This window comes from Anopheles merus, chromosome 2L (genome assembly GCF_017562075.2).
Source record: "Anopheles merus strain MAF chromosome 2L, AmerM5.1, whole genome shotgun sequence".
NCBI lineage: Eukaryota > Metazoa > Arthropoda > Insecta > Diptera > Culicidae > Anopheles > Anopheles merus.
The window spans coordinates 6964276-6987820 of NC_054083.1; the positions used below are offsets into that span (position 1 = coordinate 6964276).

The 23545-nt window shown below is 42.8% G+C and overlaps 1 protein-coding gene across 5 annotated transcripts in view; it reads left to right on the top strand.

The window, feature by feature from the left end:
* The window catches only part of LOC121593313 (FH1/FH2 domain-containing protein 3-like), a 49130-nt gene that overhangs the window by 3169 nt on the left and 22416 nt on the right, over positions 1-23545 (top strand). For 2 of the 5 annotated variants that reach the window (XM_041915561.1, XM_041915563.1), the window contains exons 2-4: positions 13375-14068; positions 19689-19798; positions 20811-20869. In XM_041915561.1, coding sequence (XP_041771495.1) covers positions 13892-14068; positions 19689-19798; positions 20811-20869 — 346 coding nt within the window. In that variant the 5' untranslated portion in view covers positions 13375-13891. Of the gene's footprint in view, positions 1-13374; positions 14069-19688; positions 19799-20810; positions 20870-23545 lie in introns of those variants that run through there. The other 3 variants (XR_006004765.1, XM_041915565.1, XM_041915564.1) reach the window with 2 other exon arrangements.

Sequence of the window (23545 nt, forward strand, 5' to 3'; positions counted from 1 at the left end):
GTTTGCTAGATGGCAGAGCTTAATCACACTGGGAGGATGGTTTGAAATTGTCACTACTAATGCTGTTGAAACTCAAATCGACCACATTTGCTACAGCTTCATTGTGATGAGGTCAAAACTCATTTCTATAGCGTACAGGCATGATACCATAACCGGTCCCTTAGTTCATTGATAAGAATTTTTAACTGCTCAATTTATTTACTGATTGTCAGAATGGTTCGGTAGTGATGCGTCTGTTACAGTAGTGGAACCAAAAACAGGTTTGGACAAACGCAGATACGACGTTCAGTAAATGAAACCCAAATAAAACAGTACCTGCCCAGGGAGACGCTGCAGCCCCAAATGTGGTTATCGCGAACATACAAAACTTGCAGTTCAGTCCTTAACGCTTGATTCTCGTCTGGCGACGGTTTGCCGTAGGGTCGTTTTTGCGGCTGTTTTTGTCTTTAGCCACGCAGGAGTAGCAGGGGGCGCGAGAGCACGAACGCTTCAAGTGAAGAATAAAATAAACGACGAACAGGTTTAGGATTGTCGGTGCTCAGAAGCATGCACAGGAATAAGGACCACTGCGCTGGGGAAAGTGGGCGAGCTAAAGGGGACAAAGACTACGGCGAGATTGGCAACATAAACCTGTTCTGGATTTAGGATAAGTTTTTTTTCCCTCTGCTTATGCTTTGTGCAAACAATGTGTAACAGTTGGGAATCGATTCTTGAGGTGGAAAGCAAGCGGATGCAGCCGGAACACGGCACAAAGCACCAGTGTGATTCGTAATGGGAACCTTTTGGGCAATCGAGTGGAAGAATTCGAATGATGTGTTGGATGAACTTTTTCGCTAACGTACCGAGACAGTTCCCACTGTCCAGCTGACTACGCAAGGCAGTGTCTTGAATGGGTAGGCACATAAGCTTGGCAAACATAAGACAGACAAGCCCGTTCCATGTTTTTGATAGACGATTGGCTTTGGCCACCAAAGCCGCGGTGCTCGAGCTGCATACCTGGTGTAGTGTCTTAAAAGACCCTAAAAATGGAATCTTATGTCCTTGTGTACATCGGTGGAGCTTGCAACTGCGCCAGTTTGTTGGCAGCGAAATGAACATGGAAAGATGAAATATTCATAAGCGAATACATCAAGCAACAAATATCGCAATAGCGGGAATGATATATAGGCGATCGGGTGTTGAGGTGTGCCCGGACCGATGTTGGAAAATAATTTCGCTTGGTCCGAAAATTGAGCGATTCGTGTGGCAAATGGTAAAGAAGAGGTGAACGAGCGGACGAAGTAGACCGCCGACCGGCCCAATAATGAATGATCAGGTGTTGGGATGGAAACATCGAACGGTCGGATTGTTGATGCAATCGAGCAGAAAAGTGAACAATGAGCGCGACTCGTTGGCCGGTTGGCGGAGCATGTCTTTTTGCCCTGCAACACGTTATACATACCTTCATCGACAAAAGCTGATATCAGAAAGAAAAACTGGAGAACACTGACTGACACTCTGAAACGTGGTGCGAAAAGTACAGCAAACAACGAAAATAAGCAGTCAAGTTCGTCTTCTCCTGTTTTCTCTCTCGTAGGATCTGTAACACGCGAAAATGCAGCGTTGTATTTTAGCGCGTATGTCATTAGCACGAAAACACAACAAAATTTCGGAGGCCCAATCGGGCAAGTGGATAAAAATGACCAGGCGAGTGGAGCGATGTAAAATTTACCATTTTTGGCTCCCCTCATCTTCCAGCCAAACGTAATTGCTACAAAATTAAAACCGAACTTTATTATGTTTCGCCAATCACAACAGGAAACGAGGCTTGCAATGAGGGTTTTTAAAAGAGAGCCATCATTTGGCTGTTGTTGAAATAATATCCATAATCATGAGCAGAATGCTGGGTAAGGTGCAACATCATTTGCTCAACATGCAATGGAAAAAACACATTGTAAAGCTATCTCGCCCTGTGGTAGGATGTGCTTTATTAAATGTTTTGCCAAATTTCTCAAAGAGATTGACTATGAAGCTGATTTTTCTTCAATCGTGAACAGTTCTCAATTGTAGGATGGCTTTGTCGAGCATTGTGTATTATAATCGTAGCTTTTGTCCGATTCACATTAAAATCATCGATACGTGCTTGCTGTAATGCACACTCCAGCAAACGATCCAGAACAAGTGAGTAAGGATGTGAGGTATATGCGGCCGCTTAATTATAAGGCTCAACCGGAAGAAATTGAATTGTAATACAAACAACATTTTCCACCCGAATCGACGGGAAACGAAAGCCGAAAGGATGCTCTCCCGGAAGAATAATTAAACTTGATTAGAACATTAAAATCGGCTCCGGACGAGTCTGTGGCAAGTGGTAATACCTGCCTGACTCGGCGTTAAGCGCACGAAAGGAAAACATTAAATTACTCGTCAAAATTATCTTCACCCCGGCTGGCCGGTAATAGGCACGTTCAGATAATGCCGTATTAAAGCAATCAAACAGCACAGCTCCGCACAGAAGTCGATCGTTGTTCAGAGAATCCTCCTATCGCTCGATCACTGAAATCACTTGACCTTCGACGGCAGCTTGGCCGCATTTGAACCTTGGGTGGATGCATTAGATCGAAAGTGGCTTCCGTTCACGGGGCATTGCTTTTACGCCACAGAACAAGACAAGTCGCACACAGTACGTTGTGGCTATTGGTGTTGGGCTTTCCTTTCGCTCTTACCTGTTCTATCTTGAGCGGAAGTCAGTTATTGCAAATTTCTCGACTACATCCTGGGTGAAGATAATTTTCGGAGCACCGTGAGAGAGAAAGAGTTATGTATATGTAGGAGGGGGGTGGGAAACAAACCAAACTAAGAATTTATATCCATCGATGAAAAAGTGTTGAATTGTTCCCACCACTTTGCTACAACGAATCCTTGAAGGAAGATGGGTTGAAAGATTTATTCTTTTCGAAATTCCTTTTGGTGGAGAAGTTGTATCCAATCCTATGTTGACAATAGTCATTTCCCATCACGTTTTATTGTCTAATTCAGTAAAATAACGTTATTTTCGAACAAAACATGTAAAACAATTCCTGGGTCGGTTCTCGCACATCACTGTTCGGTTGGCAGTCAGCAAGATCACTATTCGAATCAGTTTTTCGTCCGTGTCCGAGCTACTGGATTCACGGGAATTCGTTTGCATAATTTAATGGCTCTACGCTTCCAAACCTTCGCGTATGACATATACCTTTGAGGCGTCGTTCTGGCTTGGTGAGCCAGTTGGGCTAGTACGGCGGTCGTATAGAAGAGAAGGAATGCAATGTCCAGGCGTAGGGCAAAAGCCACCATGCATAAGTTAACTGATGGCATCAAATTGTTACCGAAAAGTGGAACTGATAGAGTTGCTTAAAATTAAAGTAACGCTACATCGCTCTTATCTTTTCCATCTGGGTCCCGAAGAGGTCAACACTGCCCGTTGGTTTACCGACGGGGAAGACTTCACGTCGAAAGGGATGTCACAAGCGAATGCACATGGCATGCAGTGCCGGAGATCGCATACAGTAAAATATTATTATGTTTCCGAGAAGGTTGCTGGCATGGTAGTGAGCCGTTTGAAAGCATCATGTGCGTGTGTAGGTTTGTGTGAGCCCTTCATTTAAGAACTATGTTTGTTCTGGTGCTTATAGGTAGGCCTGAAGTTTCTATAAATTCCAATCTATAAGAATAGGTAATAAATAAACAGCATCAATCATTGCTGTAAAACAAAAATGCTCAATTTCAATGTAATAAACTACATTAATGTAAAAGCAATACACAGTTCCATGTGATGTTTTACAGCTCACAACACTTTCCAAGATAATGATATTTTTCACATTTTTTATTGCTCATTTTGGTATGGCCTAGGTTCCAAAATGCTTCTATCAACGAGCTACTATGACTAGGTCGTTGATTATAGAACACAATTTAATGGGTTGGACAAGCAATTCCCCGACACTTTTTCCACTCCCGACCGGAACAACGATTTAAATTCAATTACATGTTGTAAATTCCAGTCCATCACTTGTTGTTGTCGTTCTTGATTGCACCACTACCTGCTGCTCTCGTTCTCAGTCAGCAAAGACCAACAATCCGCACAATCTACCCAAACTAAGGGAAGCGTGAAGGGCAGTCGGGAGTTTTTGTAGCCGCTTCATCGTCACCGTCGTATTTAGAGCCCTCGGGAACCTTGGGAAACATTCGCGGCTCGTTCCGGTTCACGACTGTAGGGTTGAACTTGACGTGTAAGAACGCATGTTCTTGGTCATAGGCACTGTTTCCAACCGAGAGCACAATGATGTGAAATTTAGAACTTTTGTTTAAATGACTTAAACATATAGAGGCCACAACCCCTGGATCAATGCCCATAGAATGTACTAGTGGCTTCAATACCCAGCCTTCAGCTATTTGAACCGCAACCACTGTTCCATCATTTTCATTCTTATTGGTGAATGAAATTCTTCTCGATCAACTTTTCACCAATAAAGTTCGCACACTTAGCGTCATCTGAGTGATAGTTTATTTCAAAATATCCTTTCACTATATTTCATGATGATGTAAAGACAAAGTTATTGCTAAGATAACAGTGCGAGGCTTGGTGCAAGCTGTATTTTTGTACGGGCTAGTAGATAATTGTTATTACAAGTAAGCAATTAACGGTCACGACTGACGGGACGCGGAAGAAGTTGGACACTTTCTCCACGCACACTCCGCATCATTCCGATGTCCTGAGATCCACAATTCCGTGCAAATGACGAGTAAGCACCCGGTTTCGCTCCTCCCAGCTATGTGTATTTGAAAGTGTTTTCGGTGGTTTGTTATTCACTCTATTTGCGCTCGGTTTCATTAATGGCTATTGAAAGATCGTATCACAACGAATTGTTGCTCCGGACGTCCCAGTGTGTTTGGCGACGTCAAGCACGCCATTGTTTTGTGCCATTTTTTGCTATGTTGCATGAATGCTTAACGCATCATCTGCGGACGGAATGAAGTAAGCTGAACGACGGTCGTACCTTAATTGATTTTTAAACATTATTACCTCAGATGATGGTGGTGTACTGTTTATTAAGCAACTGAAAGGGTAAAAATTAGAAATGGTTGCTTTTATTTAGTCAGTTAGTTTTATTTGCTGCACATGATCATCAGCGTCAAATATTGAACATAATATGTTCGAACATTATTTTCTAATTATGTGTTGAATTCTGGAGCTATAATAAAACGTCAGATTTCAACCGTATTTTGTTCTTTTCTTAGTCTGCAATACCTGTGTTGAAAAATGTTGACGAATACTTTCCTTTGAGGTAGAAGAATTCCATAATACAGCGACCGCGGAAATAATGATGAAATTTAATTTGAACTCGTCTCACCCCGTATCGTTCTATGACCCTATGATCGGAAAACGAAGCATGAATGCTTTTTTCCCACCATGGATCATATACACAACTAACAGAGGTAAAGCTTTATTTGCTTTGGGGATTGAGCCTCGAGGCACTTCCTTCCTTCCTTCTTTTTTGTTGCATCCGACAATGGTGCTGCAGTTGCGCCAGTTGTCGTAAAGGAATTCTTTCCATTTCCCATAGCGCCAAGACGACCATAACGGATACGGGCAAAAGAGTGATCGCGAGACGAAACGGAACGAAAGATGGAACCAACCCAGGAAAAGGTGCATAGAAAGGTTGGAATCCTACAGATGCTGGGCTCATAGTTTGCTCCTTTGCTTGCCTCCTTGTTCTATCGCCTTTTATGCTTCGAGCCGTTGTTCCAAAGCCAGCGACATGATCCGCATTACTCTGATCTAGCGTCAAGAGCATGTCTGTTGATGCCGCGGTCGTTCGCCATGCGAGGGAAGGTGTAGAAGAAGAGCCCGATTCTTACCTCGTCACGGCAGGTGGAAAGTGAAGAACAATCTAGGGATAGCTAATGAGTGATTCAGTCACCGCGATACGTATGCGTCACTCGTTGACGGCGATGGGAAAAAAGACGCCAGCCTAGGAATTGGATGCCCTTCGCCCAAGAATCTCGCCTCGGCTATAAGGTGTTAAGAGGTTACGAAAGAGAATCTCAAGAATGTTGAACCGACTAAACTGCCTCGGGGAACTGTGGATGGTCGATGCTGATGCCTTCACTGTTGTTGCACTCCTGCCACACTCATACAGTTGAGGAATGAGCCGAGCAAAAGGATCGTCTTGTGATTCCATTTGGGTTTTTGTTTCTGTTTCATTTCTACTTGCGTTTCTCTCGATCGCATTGATCCACGGTGAATTGAGATTTTTAGCTCAGCTTTGAAGGCCGCCGAAGCTATTTGTTTCGAGCGTCGGTGGTGAATCATTTTCGATTTCACCGCGGAAAATTGAGCCTAGTAGGTTGGGAAGCCTACGAGCCTACGAGCTATGTGCTCAAAGACCACCCACTTTTGATCAACATTATACATTTTTTATCAAACTATTTATCGGTTGAAATTATATGACATGTGATGAAATTATTATGTTGTTAATATTTATTAATTATTTTATGTAAATAATTACTAATTACTTGTTCAATTATTGACTACAGAAAATCGATAGCACCCTAGTCGAACTATTAATATTCATTCATATGAAATAAAGCAGATAACATTATCAGTTGGTTCTTTTCGCGAGTGAAACTTATCTTAAATGACAACGCTATGTCCCAAGCGTTTGAACTCCCTTCAAAAGGTCTTCAATGCCAAACACATTGATGTAGCTACACATATGAGAGACAGAGAGAGATGATCTATGGTAACAGATAAACGTGATAAAACTTGATGTTTGATGGTACGATGGATTGGTTCAAAGCATTTTTCCCAGTTGATAGCAAATACCAGCATGTAACCCATGTTCTGTAAAACTGACCCAGCCGGGTACAGAGATTGGCTGTTATGAACACTGAATTGAGTGTTTATTTTCTCATAGACAGTAGTCACTTTATTAAATTAGTAGCCGTGTTTTTGCAACACTTCCTGTATGCAGCAGGGAGCTTCAAAATTTATGTTCATGCAAAATGGTGTGACCGCCGAGCATTAACATTGGCGGTAACACTGGCTCGGGGAAAATCATTATGTTTCAATACCGTCCCATACCAAGTGGAGCACACTACCGAGTGAAGAGAGGAAGTACAAAAGGTAAACCACCATCCCGCTCATACAAACACCGACATATCTATAGATAGGTGCATCGGTTGTAGATGGCAACCATGTATTGCGTCAAAATGTTGCGGCGTCTGGCTTCATTCCAAAACGTGACCAGAAAGCGATAATTGATCGGTAAACAGGGGCAAAGGGGGAGAAAAGAAGAGCCGCCACGTTTGGGTAGTTGGAGTTGGAGAAAAAGAGCAAGTGTTGAAATTGAACTGAAAATCCTCCCTCCGCATGCTCCCGCCATCGGTGTGTGATGATGAGATGCAAACACTACGCAGGTTGCTGCTGGTACGTTTGTATACTACTGGGAAATCGGGAGCCGAATGATGGAAAAGTTTTCAGCCCAGATTATGCATATTTTTAGCCACATACAACACATCAGTTATGGACGGTCCTGAGGAGTGCAGAAAATTGATAAATCTGAAGTTTTGTTTTAATGTATGGGGTTATGTATTGAATCGCGCTCACATTTTGTTGATTGAGTGGTGGTCTTTGATAGATGATTTTCCTCGTTTTGATATAAATCATAATTACCAGAAAGGAATTGTTTAAGATGGCTATACCTTCTTTGATAGTAAATAATAACACTAAAAATGTGTTGCGTTTATAGTCATACTAGTATGACACACATATGTTTAAAGTGCTTATTGATAAAGAAAAAGTATGTTTGTTGCTAATCGTTATTGGATCGAGTTGCGTTTAGATAATGACCTGCATTTAATAAGTACAATCATACTGTTTACATGATGGATTGATTCAAACTCGTAAGGCAAACCGTGCGTTTCATGACCTTGGCTGGCGCCATATCGTCGATCAACGGTAACTTTCCACGGCATTACCACCAGCACAGCACAAAGGCTATGTGGTTTTGCGTATAGAATTTTGTCGTTGGAATGCAGATACAGTGCGAGACATTTTCCATCCATTCTGTCACAGATTAATACGAAGAGGAGCACGAAGAAGTATCAATTTACTCCCTTGGTACGATTCTATAACGCAACGTTTGTAGAAGGTTCAATCACACTTCTTATGGGATTTGCAACTGATTCCATAATATGTACTGTTTTAACGAGGTATCTTAAACCTACGATACGATTTGCTGAAGGAATAGATAATTCAAAAATCAGATGTTCTAAACAGATCGATGTCGTGCATAGTATTTAGACGTGTTGCACCAATGCTCCGCACAATTATTTGCAAATTACGCTCAGCTGACGTGGGACGCACTACATTCTGGGTTGTTCTATGCCACCCAAACGGACGAAGGTTATTTGCATAGTAATTGGGTATTATTGCATTACCACTAGTTCTCGTGCTCGACGATACTTCCGCATAGGTGCAGTCGTGGTGAGTTGGCCGAGTTTTAAACCAAAATGTATTTTAATTCGTCAACGATGTCCCACCACTCATATGGCACGTCTCGTGCAGCCTTGAAATAGAATCAGAACAGTTGCTGTAGATGCACCTTACTGAAAGAATTACCTTTCGGTATGTTATGTCCATTTCATATTCCTTACATTCGCACAGCAACCGGTCAATCTGAGAATCCGGCTGAAGCTGTTAAAACGGTGTCTGGTAAACAAGTTTATGACCATTTCTCGAGTCTCGGAACAATAAACGACCCATAACTTCTGAATGATGACCACTACAACCGTTGGTGTGCGGTATTCTTGGCAAAAGCTTGCCCTTCAAAGGCATCTTTCCAGTAAACAAACAATCTTTGAGCAACAGAAGATGTTGTTGGTGGTGTTGTGTAATTAGAGAGTGTACCTTCTTTTTGCCGTACAAGAGATATGGAAACGTACAGTTGTTACTCACACTGCCCTCGAACGCTATACTTGTGCCTCATTATCAGCGTTGTCCATGAGGAACCATGTGCTCAGGACGAGTCGCGTGTCGTTGAATTGTGCCACGCCATTGACGACACACACATATCATGTTGCACATGTGTATGGGTGCTTTTCCGCACTGGGATATTATCGACAATTTGCTGACGTTTATAGGATGTAATCGATGCCGTTTCCCGTCGTTGGTGTTCTATAAACATGGCAATGAAACAAGAGAAATCTTTCAGAATGGCATGGAGCATGACTATTTATGTGTTAAGAGTTTTGGTGATTGAGATTCAGCCTTACACAACTAAAGATAAGATGACATTGGGTTTTTTATAATAAAAATCTGCTTTTGGAAACTGCTGGTAAATCAAGCAATACGCAATAAGCTTGCCAGTACAAGCAGGACAGACCCTGTTAAAAGAAGAATTCCCATGTATATGTAGGACAATGTTCTACTCTGACTATCAAGCTTCTTAGTGCAAAGAAGCAGTTGTGCAAGAGACTGTTCCTAATCCCTCGTTAATGCCAAAGGATGAAACCTCTTTACGAGATTATTTCGGTCATTTGTGGGGCGTAAATCGACTTAGCTTTAGCTATCTGCAACCAACCGCGATGGCATGTGTTGTTATGTGCGAAGGCAAAAACAAACGCAAAACGAGTCACTTGGGTGCTTATACAATAGCCGTACGCTTTTCATTCAAATGAAGCGTTAATGACAAAAATAGCTTCATTTCGGTTGTCGATTATTATCAGCGTCAACGTTTGATGTGCTCCAGATATACCGGCAATGTGGAAAACAATCACAAGACGCAACACACTCATAAGAGGTTTCAAATTGGGCCGCGCGATTATTCCACTGCTGATAATCTATCTTCATCGTGATTGTTTATAATGTATGAAAATTGTTGCAAATTGATATAAAAATTATGCAAGAAGTTGTTACACATTAAACGCAAACATGTGTTCCAATCAAATGACGCACTTTCAAATGGTTTGTTGATTTGGGAAAGGAGATACCTTCCAAAGTTTAAATTATCGCTTGTACATAGGGAGAGATGTCGAAGGCATTAAGCTGTGAGAAATATTGGGTAAATTCACAGGATGTTAAGCTTTCAATACGTTCTTCGTCTTTTCTTTTGAAGTTGTTAGTACTCTAACCCCGGTAACTTCTCATGATACTGTTGAACTTTAGCAGACAGGGGGCAAGCGGTTTCCAGACTTCATAACCGGTAGCAATTGCATATTTTCCCACAGACAATGGTGCGATAGTGTACCAATGTGAGACACATACACACACATATGTGTGTGTGTGTGTGTGTGTGTGTGTGTGTGTGTGAGTGTGTGTGTGTGTGTGTGTGTGTGTGTGTGTGTGTGTGTGTGTGTGTGTGTGTGTGTGTGTGTGTGTGTGTGTGTGTGTGTGTGTGTGTGTGTGTGTGTGTGTGTGTGTGTGTGTGTGTGTGTGTGTGCGTGAGCAAGTGATAAGCATGCAACCTAGGGGGTAAGCAGGGCAAATATTTGCTCAGGAAATATAGCTCCAGTTGCGTCGTGTCTGCAAAGGTCCGGAATCGGATAAAAGCAATAGCCGTAGCTCGAACCCCGTGCGAGTTTCAAAGCACATCTTCGTAGTGATGGCATTGCACTGGGTGCATTTCCGCAGCCAGGGTTTGTTTGAAAGTGAGAAGATATTTAGACATAGGGGGAGCATTTTTTCAGTGCTGCTTGCTTGAAAGTGAAAGCTTCCAATTGAGATTCTTCCAAAAGTTGATGATCAAATAAACTAGATCGATTTAGCTTTTCACCTGGTGTTCATCGCATGTCTTTGGACTCTGGACTTATTGAGAGAGTCTCGTAAAACAAACCGTAGGGTTTATGAAGTTTTTGTTGATCAAAAATAGAATTAACTTGTTAAATTGTACACTATCTGGAAGATGCAACACATTAAAGTGACTTTAAACACTGTAAACCCTCGTGGAACAAACGAATAAATACTCAACAGAGCTTTCGCTACAGATCGTAGACATGAGTTGATTTTGAAGAGTGTTCGACAATCAAAGCAGAGGATTTGTCACTGATCCTTTCTACACTTTGGATAGTAGAGTTTTGATATGACGCATTTTGGTAATGATCATTCACCGACGACTATACCATCTCTTGAACGCAGTCGAAGGGGAAATGTACGTTCAGAGGCTTACGCAGCCCTGTCTCTCGAGCGTATATAAACGTTGAAAGGCTTTTGGCAGTGATTGCTCTTCCCCGTTTTCTCGCCCCTTAGCCTGGCCTCCGTGCAGCGCACATACCGAAACCGGATGGGTCGGATTGAGATTACTTCCTTCTATCGCAGCATTTCCATCGATGCTTCACGTGCGTTGGTGTGTGCTCAATTGTGCTTCTCCTTTTGAGCCATCATTCGATTTGAGACGTTTTCCTCTAGTGCTGGGTGGATCATGCAGCGAAAGCAAAGATAAAAAAAATACACACACACACACACACACACACACACACACACACACACACACAAATGCAAACACTGGTTCGACTATTGCAGGCTCAACATCTTTCAAATGTAAGGAAATTAGCAATCATTATAACTCAATATTTGAATAGATGAATGGTGTTGGATTTGTTACATTTTCTACAGCACCGGTGCGCAGAGCAGCGCGTGGTGCAAAATTTGCTTTTGCTCACAGCACACACACACACACACGATCGGAGAGTTGCACAAATGTTTGTTCAAATTTTGATTTACATGTGCACACGAGATGCTGAGAAAGAAAAATTGGGATTGAATGATGAAATTGTACACAAAATTCCTTCATCAACGGTTAAATTATAGAGCTAGCTGGGTGAGTGTGTGAGACATGAAATCGGGGTAGAAATGGGAAGAACATTACATAAAGAATGTTTCATACAATCGAAACATTGGTATGCTGTGTTACAACACTAAAGATCAACTGCATTCCGTACAGCTCTATTGATTGATAGTTGAACATCAAAATCCTTCATTGCTTTCATTGCTATTTATTTAAGCATCAAACAAAACAAGCGTTGCTTGTTTAAAAAATTGTATGATTGTTTTGTTTTGGTAAAAAAATTTCAAAAGTATAGAATGAAATATATTTAAATTATATAGTTTTCTTAACACTACTGGAGAAGGCTTCATCATCCGCAAGACAAGCATTGACTGGGTTAGTTCTAACTCAGACATGACAAGAGTAAGCATGAATTGAGCAAGGAAAAGTTAGGTGCCATAGGATAAAAGACACTAATACTAGCATCCTGCAATTAATCTGTTGAATGTTATTGCTACTGTGCATGCTGTGTTGATTGTGAGATGAATTTAGTCATTCACGTAGCGGCGCTTGCTTGTACATAATGCACTCAAATGCATTTTGTAAAAACATACGAACGGAGAATGAGGAAGAGAAAGGTGAGAAGGAAGAAAAGAGAAGACTGACGAAACGTGCATAGAAAATAGCAACATCGTATGAAATATATTCGCCAGAGCAGGACAGTACGCACAGCGTTCGCCGGGTGAAAACGCCATTTACATGGCTTTCCTTGCGTTTGTTTGCAATGGAAATAATTTATTACTACGTGCTTGATATCACAACAGGAAGGAGCAGCTACCCAGCGACAACGTGCTGGGTAAAGGCAGTGCCGAGCAGTAGACTGCAGCGGAAGCGGCGGGGAGCTTCATTTCTAAAACTTGAAACCTGATCAATTATCGCCTCCGGCTGTTGGAGCAGCAAACGCTGTATGCACCGCGGCATGCGGCATGTGAAAATGCGGAGCAAACACATCGCTGGATGATGCATTTTGAGTTGCTTGCATTTTCCATCCCACAGCGGCTGGGGTTGTTTGTGGAAAGAATTCGCTTCCGCAACCGGAAGTGAAGGGAAATGCGCGTCAATTCTTTCGATCCAGTCAAAACTCTGGACTGGATCTGATTTATTTTTTGTGCTCATACATCTTACCCGTGTACCCCGTGCGCCGTGCTCTACTCGTGATGTGCGCATCGGCTCGGTTCCCCGCATGATTTCGCGCATTTTGTCAAACGAGGCATTCCTCGGCTGCTGCATGACGACTGCAATGGTGCCGGGGGTTTTTTTCAAACGTTAGAAAACGCTGCACCATTCCGTGGTTGGTATAGTTGATTTTTACTTTCTTTTTCAATTTCCACACACTGAACTACGAACGACCGCGAATGAATGGGTGGAAAAAAGTGTTCGGAGACCTACACTACGTCACACTGGATGGCAGAAATGACAGCTCATTCTGGGGGGCATAGGACCATTTCGTGGAATGCATCTCGCTTTGGAACTTTTGTTAGATTGATTATTCGTCACTTTTCCTACAACATCGAAATGTCTATTCTTGCAGATTGGAGCACCGTACCGTATTGGGTTTTGCAAATCATTTCCTGTGGTGGTTTTTGTAGTGGCTGCTGTCGAAAAAAAAGGGATGCACCAAATATCTGCACTGCACATTCGCGTATCGTGGTCCGTGTATCTGTATGCTGTTGCATTGCAAGGTCCAGAAATGGTACAGCTGCAGCACCACTGTTAACGTGTGCTATTTTCATCTAAGTGTGTTTTGTATGTGTGTGTTTGGGGGTGTATTGGTGTGATACTCCGTTCACGGCTGTTGCGTTCACAGTCAACGCAGCGTGACCGCGACAACCGTCAAACTACTGATGTCCTTTTTTGCTAACCGTGATGAGCACAGAGAACGTGAAAATTGCAGAAATCTATTCGCTGTTTGTGTGAGTCGTTGCCCAAACGAATTGCGGGACAGGGCAGTTGTGTGTGCAAATTGTGACCACAGAAAGCGGTAGCACAAATAAAAAAGTGGAGCTGAAAAGTTAGGACACAGTGAAATCAGCCAAATCATCGACAGAATGGAGCCGGACGAACTAATCACGATTCGGGTCCAATACCTCGTGGACAGTGACCCGTTCAACAGTCTGTCCATGTATCCGATTCCGTCCCGGGCTCCAGTGTTCTCGTTCGCCAGTGCCGTACCATTGGCAACGCAGCTCGGAGCGCTGCTGCGCCATCTCGGTGCTCCACAAAGGGTAAGCAATGTTAAAACCGTAATGCGGTAGTCTATTAGCAATGGTGGTGGATTGTTTGTAGCTCCAAGCAATGTATATAGTGTACTAATAAGCAGTGCTGTATTAAGCTTTGCTATTGAAGTATTTAAAGGTCGTCACGTTACAAGCTACAAGTACAACTAGCAACAAAATATACGAATTGAGTCTTCAAATATTGTTCGCTATTTAGTTACAAAAAATATTGCTCTCCAAATAGTACATTTGGATATTTTTTTTCGATACCAAATTGGCGCCATTATCCTATATTCCATTACTTGACCATTGGCTCTTCCGCAAATTGAATCCATACGATTAGATAACATCAAACACACACACACACACACACACACACACACACACACACACACACACACACACACACACACACACACACACACACACACACACACACACACACACACACACACACACACACACACACACACACACACACACACACACACACACACACACACACACACACACACACACACACACACACACACACACACACACACACACACACACACACACACACACACACACACACACACACACACACACACACACACACACACACACACACACACACACACACACACACACACACACACACACACACACACACACACACACACACACACACACACACACACACACACACACACACACACACACACACACACACACACACACACACACACACACACACACACACACACACACACACACACACACACACACACACACACACACACACACACACACACATCTGCCAATCAACCATTCATAACGTTGGATGGTTTGTGGCAAAGCGGTACGACCCATTTCCCGCACGTCGACCATAAAATTCAATGATCGGTACGCATAGCCGAGGTGTATGCCATGGAGTTGGCCTTAATGTACAGCAAGATTCGCGCAAGAAACATTGAAAGACAATTCGATTGTCGAGCCCGAGCATCAGTTTCAGTTGTCCGTTCACGTACAAAGCTTCTTGTTGCTGCTTCTTTCGAAACGTTTGTTCGTATTGGGTCACGTTTCTTGGTCGGTTGAAAGCGGGAGAGAAGCTGCAGCGGTAGCGGCAACTCTGCATGCAGCCCCTGTGCACGAAAAAGGGGGAAAAACACGTTGCGTTTCGACTTCCGGCTCCGGGGCTGTTGGACAATTTTTCGCCGTCTTGCACGTGGGGATCGGGTGGCGTGGATTCGCACACACACAAACTCGGAGAAGAAAATTACGAAGTTTCCATCCGTTTTCGGTAGCGTGTCGGGCGTTAATTTGCGAAAACAATAACAATAAATTGCACGAACGGTTGGCGTTCGTTTGTGCGGTTTCTTCTCCTTTTTGTTGTCCGGATTCGCTAACACATCCCCCCTTAGGGCTGAGGTGCACGGGGACCACAAACAAAAGGTGACAGAAATGCTACGGTGCCTATTGGTAGTAGTGGCTAATGCTGGTGGGAGATTGGTGAATTTGTCGCGAATATTGTCACTAATGGATTGTGTTTACTTTTTATGGAACGAGCGTGTACAAGACGGCCAATGGGAAGGAAAAGAGAAGAGCGTGGCGATGTGAGGTCTACGATGATGCGATTGGTAAAAGTGGTGCAAGTTCCTGTACGACAAGCTGTTGCTGAAGAAATGATTTTATTGCATGCAAAACATGCGATGGTACCAGGGTGTTAATGGTTTACCTGAACGTTTGATATATAATCGTGAATTTAGATGAATATTCAGCTAGACAGGATGTGCGTTTGCCTAAGCCTAGGCGTAAAGCCTAAGCAAGTTTCATAAAAATGAATTAATGTGCAATTTTATGACAGCGTTACACATTTTTAAACCAAAACAAAACATATACCAGTAGACTACTTCAAAGTTATCTTTTAATTTCCTCAAGATATGGCAGTAAAAAGTAAAAGTTTTGCAATAAAATGGTTAACTTGCTACTTGAGCTTTGAACATAATGAAGATGATTTCGATTCAAACCAGATAAATCGTTGCTTATTTCTATCGCACCGTAAACACATCGTTATCTACAATCGTCAGCTTTTGTACAGCATAAAATAAGATTGCAAAGACATGATAGTTATTGTTCAACGCAGCAAGAGTTCTCACTTTTGTCAATATAACCGCAAAGGCGCCTGCATCTAGATGTTTTGGTTTTATTTCCTATTGAAATTCAAATAACACATACTTTACAGCATCATCTTGAGGCGATCGTTCATTCTGGCGCATACTTAGTTACCTCATCATTGGTAACGAACTACTATCGGTGGAAAATCTATACAGCAGCGTTGGCCTACATTTACTGCACACGATCCCATCGAGCACCGTGCAGTGCGAGTGAAAATCGTTGTTTTCGCGCTGACCCCAGCTCGACCAGGCGTAGCGAATCCATCCGCCCGCATCAGATTGATGTATTCGATCCGTTCGTTAGCGCGCCGGATCCAATGGCGAATGGCAGCGTTTCGGAGGCGCACACTCTATATCCGATGCCAAAAGACGATTGCCAAAGTTGCATTGCGCTGCGGTGAACGTTGTGAGGTGATCACGCTTCACACGTAAGATTTATTTTCGGCCTTCCGGATGGGTGGGTGACCGTTTGCTAGAGGACAGGGAAACACCACTAGGGGAAGGGATGGGGGCAGTCGCCGAATGGCATAAACCGGCTCGTGCAAACGGAAATGCGGTACCCGGTCTTCAGCACTGGAACTGCTTTCGTCACGCGTACGTAGCATTTAGTGTATGCAAATGACGGTCACCGGGTGGATATCGCCGGTTACATAAAAGAAGAAAACGGCGCAATCCATCAGCGAACCGCGTACCGTGTATTGAGGTGATCGATTGAAAGTGAGTACGAATTCAATTAAGCTGTTTGGCTGGCTACGGTACACACTTGATGTACGTTTTTACCTCTTCATGGTTGACGGTTTCTTTTTCGTCAACAAAAGCGAAACTTTGCACTATCTCTTTCAAACCGGATGTTGTTTGTTACACGTTCCAAACGACACACTAACGTGTGGCAACGTGCAACACTGTCCTCTATGCGCAGGAAGATGAAGTAGCTGTTTAAAAAATAATTGATATATTTTAATTGAAAGGTATTTGTACAAAATTCAACTTTTTTATGTACAAATTATTTGTAAATTATTTTACACAATTGGTAAAATTTGAATACGCTAAGTATAGCACAAAAACAATCACTTTGCGTACCCCAAATTTCCACAAGCCCTTAGGCTTTGAATCTAACTTTTCCCAACTTTGCCACCACCCCGATCGATTGCATCGTTTCTCCGGCGTTTTGAAACTATCGCTTACCATTCTTCCGGAGACTAGCTTAAAGAAATGAATGTCGGAAGGTGAATCACGACATGCGCGTCCTCTCCCCAATAGTGCCCTCCTTTCGTTAGGCAGATATCGCGTTGCATCCCAGGCTCGTACGCTCCTCAGAAGATGCTCAGTTTTCGCGAAGCCAACCGAACAAACGATCGCTCATTCGCTTCATCTATTACAGCATCGCATCATTACGCGCATCGAAACCACAACAAGGGATGCCTCGGGTGTGAAATGGAGATGGAGAGAATGGGCATGAAATAGGTCTTCCTCCTCCCCGATGGCGCTTCTAGCGAGGGATCGCTTTTCACGCCATATGGGTGGGCTTTGCAGTGAACTGGTGGCTTCTGGTGTCGGAGGTCTGCTGCAAATCATAATAATGACTCAGTTATGTGGCGAGTGCACACACGAAAGTTGGGAAGTTGGAAGCTTAAAAGAGCCTCCCAATCCATGCTCGATGTAGAATGCGTAGATGCACGGCAGTACTGCCCCGCGCCGGTAGGCAGGGAAGTCGACGGTTACGTATAATTAATGGCACCTTAGATGAAATCGAAAGCTAGACATCACTCTGGTACAAATAGGTATCGTCTTGTTTCGATTTCAATGGGCTCCATCGGTGATCATTAGAACGGGCAGCGTATGAAAAAGCAAATCATACACGGCCCAGTGTATGAGAGTATGCTGTTGAAGATACGTAACGGATTCACATACGGTACGGTTTTGTAGGGCCAGCAAACATCGGAAAGTAAAGTTGTGGTGTGAATAATATAATTTCTTTCATTTTTGCCCCTCGGGATATATTGTGTAATATGGAGCATTTACATTGAATTTAGAACTAATTTCTATCGTATTTGATTTATTTCTAAGTCAATCGTATTTTACAAATACTTTTGTTAACAGATTGTTATCCAAATCCATCAATTTCGTTGTATCTATTATTGTAATACAAGAGTGCGTACACGCTCGCTAGGAAATGATAAATGTTGGGCTTTTTGCTTTTGTTTGTTCGGTTACCGTAAATAACACATATTTAATCGCAGTATTTTTCATAGTTCATTAGTTGCAAAAGTGACGGGATCGTAACGAATAGTGAACAAAAAGTGCAAATGGGGGAAAACACAACAACAAAACACTCCTCGTGGGAAAGATTGTGCTCTTTTTTTGCTGTACACACTGCTAAAATTTCGGCCGGATTATGCATGACATTAATTATAAAGGGCTAAAGAAGTGTGTTTTCCTCGCTGTCAGAATGTGATAAATTGTTTTATCACTTGCATCCTGCGCATAAACCGTGCTTGGCCATATCCGTCTTGTATTGCATTTTACCGCAGCGGTCAGCGGGCATGAAGCAAACACTGTGGCTTCAAAGACAATAATAAAAAAGAAACACACACACCACACAAACGCACCGAACCGTTGCGAGCGCATCGCTTTTCCCATATCGCCGGTGACCGGTGCACTCATTGTACCATTCGGAAATGATCCAGTTGCAGTGGAACGATTTATGACCTTCACCGGTTTACGGGCAGATCGTCCGAGCAGCCGTCCCTCCAAAGGTCTCGATGGCAAAGGGGAATGCGTACAAAAATGGCGTACAGTGACGCGTTGGTTGGGCTGTTTTTTTGTGCATGTGCCTTCGTTATTGTTGTGCCGTCTCGGAAGCTCCGGTTATTACAGTTTCCAATTTTGGGATGCACTTTGTTGTTTTCTCTCGTTCGTGCGAATGTTTACAGACACTACCGGGAGCGGCGCGGCAGATAGAGCTAATATTCATTTTTCAAACCGTGATGAGCAAAAAAGAGGCTACCTCGTCAAGGTGCTCCGAAATATGAGCCTACGTACCATAAAATTAAATAATAAATTTTCATTTTCATTCACCTTGCGAAGGTTTCGCTGTGGTCAGACTGCTGGGGATTATTACGTGCAATGTTGTATCCACCGTGAGGGTGGATCCATTCGTGCTACTAAATGCATAAAAATAAATGTAAAATAGGAAAGCTCTCGAATTCATATATGTACATATCTCTTGTGCATGGGATCAATAAAGCGATTATTACGTTGAAATAACAATTGCACATATTTTTAAACGTGTTGAAACTGTATAAAATGGGCTACAGTCTGAATAATAAGTGTAGGTCGAAATACTTCGTCGGCAAAATTTGTATTTCAAATATTTGTCGAAATTTTTATATCGATTAGTTTACGTGTTCCTTCATGCATATTTTAAATTAATTTATATAATACTTTTCAATTTACTCTTTACTCGACAGCTTGATGATGCGGCACTACAAGTATACAAAGACGGAGACTATGGAGCATACCTCGATCTGGAATCGTCGCTGGCCGAACAATCCGAAGATATTGAAGGGCTCAACGCAAAGTAAGTTAGACAAGCGCGTAGTTTTTCCATTGTTCCCCTACCAAACCTGTTATCACAACCATACCACCAGTTAGGGATGAATTTAAATTGCTCTCGCTGGCATCCTTGCCGGATCACTTCCGGCGAACGGGATTGTCGAGCTAATTGCAACGCATTAATTTCCCGCAAAAGAATGGCGCGAAAATTGTGTGCTTTCTTCATGCGAATCTCCAACCTTCCTGCTGCTGCCTAACTAACACTGTATGCTTCTACGTTCCATCCCACTTCAGTCCACTTTCTCACTGTTCAAGTTTTCTTTCAAATAGTTGAAAAGTTTAGCCGGTAGTGCAAGCTCTTGGGCGATAGTTTGTAACGACTTCGTTTTGTGTTGTCACCAAAGTTGGATCTGTTAGAGGCTGCATTTGCAAAGTGTTCAGTGAAATGGGCGAGTATGCTGAGCAAAAAAATATCACATTTTCTTTTGACACTTTGTACCATCTTATGGATCGGTTTATGCAGAGCAGTTTTGGTAGAGTGTGCTAATGACGCAAGTGGCAATAAAAAGACAATCTTTTTTCTGGATATTGCTAGAGTTTGTGTAAGATATTTGGTTGGCACGATCGTTTGGCGAAGAGTTGAGAATGTTCTTGGAGTGTTGGAGTTTTCAAATCGGATTGAAACTTATTTTATCATTCTTTTGAGGCAGTCAGGATTAAAAAATACATGGTTGAAACACTAATTGGATAATAGTTTTCTGGACACAGTAAGCACCGTACACATGAATTGCTGTCACACTGTTCGAGAACGTGTCCGATGTAACAGAATTTGCTGAAGTTAATAAAAGAAGAATCCTACTGCATTGCTGCATGGTTTTAATTAAACTTTGAGTAAACAATTCAGAAACCCCTGACAGGCTGACTGACTTTGCCCGCCCAAACGAACCCGTCCCTTACTGACTGCTCCTCCGCTAATAAACTGTAGTATTTATGAGTTTCTTTTATCTGATTTTATTTTCATTTACGTACACTCACAGCCGCAAAAACTCCCTGGTCGTCCGTACGCAGCTCAGCGTCCGAGTTCACTCCATTATCGGTAAGTCTGCAAGAATTATTACACACCGGGGCACGTTCTTTTCATGTGCACCACAGGGTGAAAGCCATTCGGGTCTTCCGGTGACCGGGAATGACAAAACACGTTGCCCTCCTAAAAACGGTCATAGGTCCATCCGTGAGAGCGTGCAAGGCACTTTAAACGAACAAGAATCATATTCCTTTCGGCCGGCCGGTACGTCTTTGTCGTCTTGGACATATCGTGACGATGGATACGATGGGAAAATGCGAACTCGGGAAATCGTGCTCCGTGCTTGAGGTCATAAATGTTTATGGTATATTGGGATGTTTAGATGTTTACGGCACGGTCAAACAAGTTAATTTTACCTCTCAACGCCGCAAGGTAAAAACGTTGCAGTTCAAAATGTACTACAAGTTCATATCGATCGATTATTAGAAGTAGACAAAGTGTACTTCTTTTGTTATTACATATCGAGGACAACAATAGCAGCCACGTACTTTTAATTTCACAACCCGAGAAATTTAACTAATACATCCTGCATGCAGGAGGAAGCAGTCTTCAATCCGGTAAGTAGGGTTTCCGTTAGACACAAAGGATGCTTGTTTTACAATATGTCCTTAAAAAATTTAAAGATCCGCTGTCCTTGCCTCAACAAGACGCTCAACATTTCCTTCAAGACAAAGAGCATTCCACAGCCAAATTCCGTACGGATTAGTTGTGCAGAAGTTACCTACCTTTTGCTTCCAGCACACCAGGAAAGAAAAAGGACAAAGAAATCGGCACACACTGGCTGTGACGCCAGGTGTAGCCATCTCAATCGTCTGCATAACTTAGTTGTTCCTTCTTTGATGTTTCACTCAATTAACTCCGGACGTTACGTTCGAGTTTTTGGATTCGCTACGCCACACCTGGGTGTCCCGGATGAATTCCGGCAGCTAACTCGATCGAACCCTACCGAATAATGGCTTTCTTTTCATCGCAACATAATGCTGCAGAAATGCTTCCTTTTCTGTTGCTTTTTGTTTGTGTTGGTGCTATGGTATTTTGTGAGCAACACCGACGACTCTCGGGCGGTTGGTGGAAAATCGAACTGGTGTATTGGTGTTGGAACGTCACCGGCCAGGGGCATAAGACCCCCGAAACGACAGACGTTGGGCAGGGTTTTTGTGTTTGTCCTTATTTCGTTATCCTTTCTTCCACATATATGGGCTCGAACCACAGTCCTGGTTTTGCATCCTTCCCCAAGGGACAATGAAATGTAAATAAAATTTAAATTGGTTACTTCAATCGTTGGGATGGCCGAGTGATGAAATGGAACGGACGGTCCGTCATAGCCCGGCAAGCACGTTGGTTGATAATGTAATAAAAGCAACCTAGTCGTACGGCATGTCCTTTCAAAAGCCTTTATTCTCTGCACCATTAAAAAGGATCATAAAATATGATTATTTGTTCTTTGATTTGAATAAACATTTCGAACTCATACGTTTTGGTGGACTGTTTGATGAAAGGAAACAGTGGGCAAATGCCAGTTTTGCGCATTGAAGATGAGAATATTTGATCGAAAGTTGGAGTCAAATACAGACGATCATTACACCATCGGGTACGCAACAGGTTTATCCATCGACAATTTACGGAAAACGTTTTTGCTACTCGACACATAGGCGAGCTACCATACCCATAGCTACCTAACGTTCTGGCCATGTTCGGTTTCGATGCTTCCAGCAGCACAGTTCCCTCCGGGGTTAGAAATAAAATTTATTCCATTCCATTACTCCAAACGTTTCGCACATTCTGCTGCATGCGAATGCAAATGCATCAACAACAACAACTGCCAAAAAAGCCATCCCATGCAGGCGCTGATCGTTCCCAGGATGGCTTGAAACCGCTTGCCATAGCATCCTGCACCATGGAACTACCCCAGCAAATGTAGTCCTATCAAAATCGGCGTATTGGCGTAAGCGGGCTTTGCAAAGCACTGTAATGGTTCTATCAAGCATCCCATTCTGTCCTGGGAAGGATATGAACGCAGGTCTGCTTTTTGTGCCACCACAATTTGTCCCAGCACGCTTTTCGCTCGATGGGGGCAATGAAGTGGTTTGGCGCAGAATGTAGAAGCTGATAAATTTCCAATTTCACTTTGGCGGTTTTGCAGGCGCACGCTGTGGCTGTACCTACTGACCTCTAAATCACTATTACCGCTAGTGGTGCTTAGTGTGCGGTTTCCAAAATTGATTATCTACCCATTTGTGCTACACGTTCGACTTAATTTGTACGCCACAGTCTTGTTAAAAGTGGGCAGCTTTGCCTACAGGGCGTCGACCGCATTGAACTAAGAGGTATAGTACCGATTGGCCTCCCCCAAACTAAAGCAACCATTTTGTTTTTTTGAACTGATCTTTTCATGAACGCTCAGCAATACCTCTTTATCTTGTTTATTAGCGAAAATCCAAATTTGCTGGTTAACCAGAACATTGTTTGGAACACGTTTACTACCGAAATTGACCAGTAAAATAACAGTTAAGACTAATCATGCCCTATCATTAATTACCGTTTGATGAGGTTGTGTACACACCAATACCGAAAAGTCATGCGTAGAGAAGAAAGTATGGAACGAATCTTACGAACGAATGGATAGTTGGAAGGGTAGAGTGAGGGAGAGAGAGAGAGAGTGAGAGAGAGAGAGAGAGAGAGAGAGAG